Source organism: Ammodytes marinus, assembly GCF_949987685.1.
Source record: "Ammodytes marinus genome assembly, chromosome: 8".
Taxonomy (NCBI): domain Eukaryota; kingdom Metazoa; phylum Chordata; class Actinopteri; order Uranoscopiformes; family Ammodytidae; genus Ammodytes; species Ammodytes marinus.
In genome coordinates this window covers 18,169,891-18,179,206 of record NC_137212.1, presented here as the reverse complement: position 1 = coordinate 18,179,206, position 9,316 = coordinate 18,169,891, and the positions used below count along the sequence as shown (strand labels likewise).

At 42.6% G+C, this 9,316-nt stretch overlaps 1 protein-coding gene across 1 annotated transcript; it reads right to left on the bottom strand.

Moving 5' to 3' along the window:
• Positions 1-1,217: 1,217 nt before the first annotated feature.
• On the bottom strand, positions 1,218-2,987 carry dmrta2 (DMRT-like family A2; the record flags this gene model as incomplete). Its single annotated transcript, XM_080032057.1, has 2 exons — positions 1,218-2,101; positions 2,528-2,987. 2 exons carry the CDS (start codon positions 2,985-2,987, stop codon positions 1,218-1,220), a joined length of 1,344 nt encoding a protein of 447 aa, XP_079888183.1.
• Positions 2,988-9,316: the final 6,329 nt, after the last annotated feature.

Sequence of the window (9,316 nt, the reverse complement as noted above, 5' to 3'; positions counted from 1 at the left end):
TCTTTTTATTAAATATTATATTTTATAGTGGTATTATAATTATTATTACACTGTTGCTCATATTTTTGTGTGGTCAACCATTTTTTTTGTCTCAAAATGTAGCCTATATCTTTCTGAAACGCATACCATTAAACTGATTCATTAGCAAATTAAAAGGGGGGAGGTAAGCCCCAGAGGAGGTATTTTTCTGTTAAGAAAAGTGTTGATGCAGAAGCAGGAGTTTTTAATATCCGAAGCATTTCGAAGACTTACAGTTTATACATCGAGGTTTGAATGGCAAATTCGTGTCACACGTGAATGGTAATTTCTTAATCAAACTTAATGATTATACTGCTCCACTTTCTTTAAAATAACATTTATTTCCATCATATCATAGGCTACAATAATGTGACAGCACAGCTTGTAACATTTGAAGATAAACTGACTTTATCCAGCACTTTGTCACAAAATATTTGAGCTGACTACAAGAAAAGGAAAGTCAAATATAGCATAGCATTTCATATTACCAAATGTGATATATAATATAGGCAGTTGGAAACGAACTTAAAAAAAAGTGAAATAAGTGAAGTAATACATAAGAGAAAAGGTATGGCATTTACACATCATTAGTCCAACTTTTACATGAGGACATAGTGTTAACATCCGTAAGCCACATGTTATAACAACTTAATTTTGCCTCATCTTGAATTCCGTGTGTGAGAAATGCATATTTAAAGTTTTGAAAATTATTTGCACCTCAGTTTCACCAACCCGCTTACAAATTGAATGGGCTTTAAAAAGTCATAACTCTGATAAATGTTCTTAGTTACGTTATTTTTTATTTCAAACCCTGCACAGCTGGCATACAGATCAATAACAGTAATAAACGAATATATATAAGTAGTTTGTGCAGCTGGGTTTACTTTTGACTTTCTCTGCTTGATCGTGATTTATTTTAGAAATCCATAAATATCTTTTCAGCTTCACATTATTGTATTGGTGGTGTAATCAGGTCCAGACGTGGGGAATGTTTGCATTCAAACACATACAATTATTCTGGAAAATTACACATAAATGAGTTAAGTTTATTTTTCCTCACCGACCATTTGACAAGCCGGGTTATCCTTTTATGTACAGTAGCCTGAAGCCAAAACACATCACAGATTTTTCGTCAAAACATTCAACACTTGTGGCTACAAATACAATGGAATGCGTCTCTCATGGTCAGTCCACCAGCCTCACTGCTTTTCCGGCGTGTTGTTCACCAAAGGCCCGTACAGGCCGCTGGCGTAACCTTGCTCCTTGTGCAACATTGTCCTGTCCCTTATCAGGTCGCTAAAGGCATAGTCCATCGGGGGTCTGAAGCCCAGGGTCGGCATCAACCCGGCGGTGGAGTAGGGCGTCATGAAGGCCAGTCCCCGGCTGTGCGCGGAGTAGGCCAGCCGCAGGGGGTTCAGTCCCAGGTGGGTGCCCAGAGAGTAGGCAGTGGGGTCGGCGCCGAAGTGCGGGGCGTTTGGCTGGAGAGGAGAGAATGCGGAGCGGTTGCTGAGCGCCATGGCTCCGGGTAACATGGGCCTCGTCGGGGCGGTTGTTGTTGTTGCGGTGGACGGCGGAGGCTGCTGCGCGTTTTGGAGCATCCTCTCCGCACTCCATGTCTCCCCTGTCCCGGTCTTGTTGGAGCCTTGAGCTCCGCTGTTGTTGAGGATCTGCTCGATGGCCTGCACCACGTCCTTACCGCAGCCCTGCAGCACGAGCTCCAGGACGCTCCGCTTGTGGCTGGGGAACACTCGGGTCAGGATGTCGATGGCGTTCATGTGCCGAGAGGCTGCTGAGGACGGGGACGGCTCCTGCTCGTCTTTGTCAGTCTCGGAGCCGGAATCAGAGCCGAGGGAGCTGACTGAGCCTGGGGTATCCCCTCCGTCTTTCACGGGCTTGGAGACCGGCGAGCTGATGAAAGACTCGTTGTCTCCGTTCTCTGAACCGGAGCCTCCGTGTCGGCCGTCAGGGGACGAGATGCCCGGGGCCGAGTCGCCGGACGCCGGTTTCCCCGCAGTCAGCTGAGGTGTACCGGATCCGGACAGCTGGCTTTTTGAAAACAACTCATATTTCTGGATGCTTGAATCTGTTGGCACAATGGTATAAGATCACAGCGTGTAAGATGGGGGTAGGCTATGACATTGAGAGAGCCTGAATGTTACAGTTGACTGAAGTAGCCTAAGCGTGATATAGGAGGTCACTAGGGACAGATGTGTCAAAAGTCAGGAACTAAAGAGGCACCGGGTTTAAAATGTGTTTAACAGAATACTGCTATACGAACAGTTGTCAGTGGGCCTGTCTAATAATAATATGTCAACAAAAAACCGCTGGGCGACTCTTTGCAGCCAGACCAACCTGCAAAGTGATTATTCCTCGTTTAATACATCTTAAATGAATGGTTCATATAGCCTAGGCCTATATCCCACTTTAAATAGGCCTTACTTATTTAGAAATGATTAAGAGTCCAGTCAAGACCCAGTTTTAATGTGATTTTGGAGAGTTTTCTACTCACCCGAGTTACTCTCACTGCTGACGGGGCCATAAACGTCGTAGTTTGGACGCGGCGGGAGGATGCCGTTGGCGGCGGCCAGAGCCAGTCCCTCCGCCGTGCCGTAGAGCAGCTGCAGCTCCCGGGCTTCGTTCTCCTCCTGCGCCTGCTGCCTACGCAGCGCCACCTGCGCAGCCATCACCCGCTGCCTCTCGGCGATCAGGGTGCACTTGGCGCACATGCAGTCCTTCCAGCGGCAGTAGCGCTTGTGGCCCTTCAGCGCGGATACCACACCGTGGTTCCTGCAGCGGGCACACTTGGGGGTGCGGGGGTACTTGTCCGAGGCGCGCAGGAGGAGCGGAGGGCCGCGCAGCAGGCTGCTGGCCATGGACACCGGGATGGAGGCTGCCGTGGCCGCAGCTACCGCTCCCGGGTGGACTTGAGAGGCAGAGGAGACTGTGGGGAGCTCCGGTCTCAGATCCATGCCCGCGTTCCTCCCTAAACTATACTCAAAGAAAAACGACGTTGTTGCGAAAATATCTGCTTTGACTAAACTAGTGTTGAGCAGTTCACATCTGCTCAGCGGTTCTCAACAACTCTGGGAAACAGGAGAAGTCAAAGATGAGGTTAATGTGCGAAAAGAACAAATCTACGATCGATCCTCTAATGGGGAGTTTTCGAGGAGGCTGCAAAATAAGCGAAAATACGAAGCTTTTGTCAGTTTTAAATCCAAAAAGAGCAGGAGTCTAAAGGAGCGACCATTCCTCCTCCACAGAAAGTTAAAAGTGTCCAGGAGGAGCCGAGGTTGTTACTCGCCACAGCCTGAGACACTAACTTCCTCCAGAGATTGTCAGTAGATACAGATCCCTCTCTCCCCCCCTTTCTATTGTTGCTCCTACGTTTTCATTAGACAAATTTGACAACAATGTGGCGTCTGTCATTGGCCAAAGGGGGAAGGAGCATCCTGATTGGTTTGCCTCTTTTTTCAACTGTGTCCACCTGAGCTCTTCTTACAGATATCAAGTGTAAAGAATCTGAAGGGAGTTCCCGGAAAGCTAAAAATGGATGCTATGTTTTAAAAATAATAATAATTTCATGGATTTAAAACAAAAGCCCGTGGTAGAGCCATACAGTTTATTCCGCTGTACCACGAGATGATATTCTGCCAAAAAGGGAAGATAAATAGTGAATAATAGCCCAGAAATTAGGGAACCCTTTTTTTTTAAATCCCTTTTAAGAACTTTTTGTGTATTTCTAAAGACGTATTCTGTATCATTTGGCAACATATTTATTGGGATGTGAAGTTTCCATCCTTACGTTTGAGAATAGGCTATGTTACAGACTACAGTTCAAGATTCAGTCCACCCCCACTATAAAGATGATGGGTGACTGTAATATCGGCAAGCTGGAAGGTAAGTATAATTTATTTTATTGATTTGAGAAGGGTCTAAATTTGATCAGTCAGGAAAAAGTCTATATTTGTAGAGGGGATATTGACTGCAGGAAGTGAAGCTCTAGCGCTGATACTAAATGCTTAACTTGCAGGCTTCACTCTGCTGCACGAAAACTACGGAGCGTTCAACCGCGTACAAATTACAAACCCGTCTCCTTGTCGCTACAGTATAGCGTAGGCCTATATGTTGCCTAATGAAATCTGACATTTTTATAAAGCAGTTTAAACGTTTGTTTCATGGAGTTTATTAGGCTAAATATATTTTATTTTACCAACCAATTAAATATAGGCCTAAGCTTCGCTTTATAACCTAAATATAGACTGTTTAAAATAATTTTCGTTTATTCTTATTTTTATAGGCCTATAATGTGAAGACATCTCAAATGAAACTGATGCATAGTTATTTATACGATTAGCCGTTTGGACACATATATGTTTTTTTTGTGTTTTTTTTTAATTGTTGCACTTTTTCGATTTTCCTCTCATCCGTATAACACGCCATCCCACAAAAGGAAAGTGTTACATTCATAGGCTATATTAATATAGCCTACACTAAAATACATTTGTTTGCTTGGCTTGTGCGGGAAAATGTTCACGTGTAATTATTCAACTAATTACAGAAAAAACACACAAGACAGTTTTAGGTTTTTAAAAGTTTTGTAAAAAACCCTTTGCCTAATATCATCGAAGCAGTTGTTTTTATTGCTGTGCTATTATTATGCACAGTTAATATTACAACAATAATTCTCAGCTTTACTTTTATCATTAGGTCTATTCTTTGCCATAATTTTATGAATCCTAAACAATAAGATAAATAGAAATTGGAATCTTATTTTATCATTATTAACAACAACAAGGAAAAATACCATTTAAAGATTAATCTAATTGTGTTGTCTGTTGCCATTAACAGATTAAAATATGTGTTTGACAATATAATAAAAACAATTGTTATGGTTCCTCTATAGGCCTATTTCTCTGAAGCAAAGTGCAATTGAAGAAAGAGAGGTTTCCGTTCGCTTTCTAGATTTTTTTCTTCATTATTACTTTATCAGCGTGGAAGAAAAATTGTAGGATTTAAAAATGACTTACTCTGGTTTATCGTTAAATTCTTACAAATGAGCGTTTTGCACTGGGTCCTCCCATTGCCTCTATGAGATTGACGATAATGCTTCGGAGATAGAAGGAGTTTAACACGGGCAGGCCACCTGCTCCCTCACCTGTTCCACGCAGCAGATATTTCATGCAGCCATTATAGATTATTTATTTGTATTGCTTTGTATTAAATAGACTAATCAAATTTCAAAGCCTCGGAGGAGGACCACTACAGTCTGAAGAAGTTGAAGCTGATGGAGAAAGAAATGGCTGCTCGGTGCAGGTCTCTCTTTCTCCCTCTCTCCCCCTCCCAGGCTCATTGTTTACTTTCTGAATCACTGTAAGCAAATGCCATCTGTTTCCCTCGCCGCTGTCATCTGCACCTTAATTACCTAGCCAACGGGCTAATAGAGACGATATTAAAAATACATCTTTTTGACATTCAAAGTAATTATCTGCATAGGCGAGGATCTCCTTGGGATGAAAAACTATCCTCGTCCTGCGTGACGGCGAAGTGATAGTTGCAAACAACAGAGAAGGCCCTGCGCTCAGAGAGAGTAGGCCTACCTCAGGATTAAAGTTAAAAAAATAAAAAATAAAATAAACGTATGAAAAACTGCAGTGTAGCCAACTATGGACTTCGACAGAAAAAAATATTGAAAATATAACATTGGCGAAGAGCTTCTGATAGCCTAAGTAGGCCTATATGCTCTTATCATCCATTCAAACTGCAGATGATCTTGAAAAGACGAATGCAGCTTTATTTAATATTATCAGTTAATTCTGAAGGGTGTCTGATTTCATCCAGTTTGACTGAGCCTAACGGGAAGTTAATTTTGGAAAAATATGCATTATGATAGGGATTATGTATGTTCACGATTATTTCTCCGGGACCAATTAAAAAATGCCCCCTGCGCAATTAAAAAGTGACTGTGAGCACTTAGAAAATCCGACATTCTTTTTGCCACTTCATTAGGCCTATGCATTAGAAAAAAAAGGACGCAAAGCTTTCATTTCTTTCTGGAAGGCTACAGACGAGTGGGTTTTTAACACCCTTTTAAGATCACAACAAAGGCCATGCTTGACCCAACATATGTAGCAGCATGTTTCTGCTGCCCCCCGCTCCCCGGCGCGGCTTTCTAGCGGTCTCTCCCACTGCCGCTGCCCCGCCTGCAGCCCGGCTGGGCCCGGATCCCCTCCCGCGCTCTCCCGCTGCAGCAGCCGGCTCTGTCACACAGAGGCAGAGGTTAGAGTAGCAGTTAGACAAGGGGGCCGCGGAGAAAAGAAACGCACGGGGTTCTTCACAGAAGTATTTACACGCTTGACGGGCACACCGAGTAGGCCCGGGCTTATAGACAAGAGGCTGTTAACCTGCCACTTCACACCAGCTCCAGAGCCGCGCCGGGGAAATGGATCAAGCTAAATGCATTCCTTCAAGGGCAGAGTCAGGCGAGCAGTGGAGGCTGGAAACAGACACACGCACGCGCGCGCGTGCGTCACAAACACACGGAGTAAAGAAGGCTTCACACAACAGTAACGTAAATTCAGACAAAAGTTTACGGTGTTCATTTGTGATCATGTTCGGCGATGGTGACCTCATGGGGGCCATGTTATTATCAAATAATAATTACACATGAGGTCTGTAATTAGTCATTATCAACATTTAAGGACTAATTAATTGATGAGTAGCCTAGCTGATGAAGATGCGTTCAGGGTGCTTGAAGATTTACCAAGTTTTGTAGGCAAAATACAATTATAAGCTATTCTCAGTAAAATGACCTATAATTATTTCTATACAGTGACAATCATTACACATAAAATGGCCCTGTTATATATTGTATTAATAGCTCATTTTAACTTTTTTATAGCCTATGGGTTAGCCTACTGTTGGCTGGTTTGATAGACTATTTACAGAAACTACACCTGTCATACTGGAGTAAAAAAAGAAGAAGCATAAAATGGAAACACTAGCCTATATAAAGTAGGCTATTGAGTTTGTGGGTAAATGTAGCCTATATGCTACCACTGCAGATTAATGTCTGAAGAAACGTGTTATCTTGTGGCCATACAGCAGGGTTGGCTGGGTAAGACCATGTGCCGCAAACACTTGAGCTGAAGAGGCAGAGAGAGGTCTCTCAAGCACCACTCTTCACCCGCTAGAATAACACTTATTTGTAAATGGGGGATCAACCTGCCATGGCGTATGAATATTTCAAAGATATAAAGGGTCCCTCTCTGCCAAAGCTTTTGGCAGCACTCAGGCAAGGCAATCTCTCTCTCTCTCTCTCTCAAGCACACACACACGTACGCATGAACACACCACAAAAAATACCGTTTTTGTGCCCCCGAGGTATGGCAGGGATTATCTTTGTTTAATGAATGGGCTACAAGTGTTCATCAACACTGCAAGATTATTAGGCTCTCTCACTCTCCTTTCTGCAAGCCCTATAACTTCAGAGAGAGAGTGTGTGTGCGTGTGTGCGTGCGTGCGTGTTTGTGTATGTGTGTGCGCGCGCAAGGGAGCGAGAGAAAGAAAAAAAGACAGAGACAGGCCTACACACTGCAGCCAATTAAAATGCACTCTCCCCTGATCTATCCCTCCACATCTGCCTCCTTTTCTCCACCGACGAATGGCGCAGAAAAGAGGGAAGCCCATGAATAGGCGCTCATTGAGATCACAGATGGAGTATGGCTTTCTTTTTGCAAGAAATTTGAGAAACACCATTGTCCCCAATCAAAACTCAATGTGTTCGCATACAATGGTGCCGGCTTTGAGCTCTGCCGCTTCAATTGGCCTTGTTTTTGAAACTTGAAGTGTTCCGCACAAAGACTTGGCCCTCCTAGATGCACCATCCATTGCTCCAGTGTGTGTGTGTGTGTGTGTGTGTGTGTGTGTGTGTGTGTGTGTGTGTGTGTGTGTGTGTGTGTGTGTGTGTGTGTGTGTGTGTGTGTGTGTGTGTGTGTGTGTGTGTGTGTGTGTGTGTGTGTGTGTGTATGTTTGTTTGAGTCTGTGAGCTCAGAAAGAGGGAGACAGAAAAAAAAAACACAATTAATATGAAGCTGTAATTACTCCCCCCTTCACGCCATTGCACCCATTCAGGACCCCACTGGCCCATTTATTGCTTTATCCTGTGCGGCTGATAATCCAAATACCACAGGTTTTTATAAGGCCTCTGCTGCGCTGCGAGGAGACACATCTGAGGTGTGACTGAAGAACATTGCTATTAATCAACTGAGCAATGAGCCGACTGAGGCCGACAGTCTGCAATTGATTAAGAAGTACTTTTTTAGTCCTATTAGCTTTAAAACACTTGTTGTTGTTGTTGTTGTTGAATTAATTCATATCTGATAGCAGAACAGGTATTTAAGTGACATTTCTGATGCCAAAGATGCAGTTCAACTATCAATTAAATCCCCAAAAGCATTTCTTAATAATACATTCATTTATATTAAGTTATACCTACAGGCCTATAATATCTTGTGTTATATCAACAAAAACATTCAACATTATTCAATTCAAATGTGGAAATTAAATACTTTTAAATTATTAAGTGATAAGGCCTATCATTTTATTTTGTAATCAGATAACATCATCTAACATTTGATTTGTAAAATATTTTCAAAGAAGATTTTATAGGCGATTGTTTAAATTTTCTCACTTTTCTCCCATCTAAAGCTTTTTTCCCCCTGCAGGTGCTGCAGCAGAGAAGCACTTTCTTTCTCTCCATCTGCGCCCCCTGGTACAGCACAAGTAGCAGAGGGTGACATTCCCATCAAAAGCCACCCTGAACATTTGGAAATGTATCATTACTGAACACTGCATAACATTTTCAAATACATCTTATTTCTGAGGGATATTTCCAATAGCCTGAAGGTTGAGAACATATTATAATAATACATAGTGTCCTATTCATGCATACATAAAGATTCATTAATCATATTTGCAGATGTATAGCCTACTAATATGCATGTATAGGCCATTACATTTTTTGTGTGGAAAAAATAGCTTTTTCTGGTCAATGTTGAAAATAATTTTTTATTTTTTTTTATTGACTGTTTTGAATGAGGGTTATCACTGACATGAGACATCATGCAGGGAAATCTACACGCCTGCTGCATGGCAAATAAACGCTGCAAATGTCTCTTAAAGAAGGATTCGAACCCACTAAAACTGTACTGAACTCCGAAACCGGTGTCAGACAGCACCTGTGAAACTTGGCTGTTATATGGCTGTGCTCAAACTGACACACTGTTAACTCTTCCGGGTA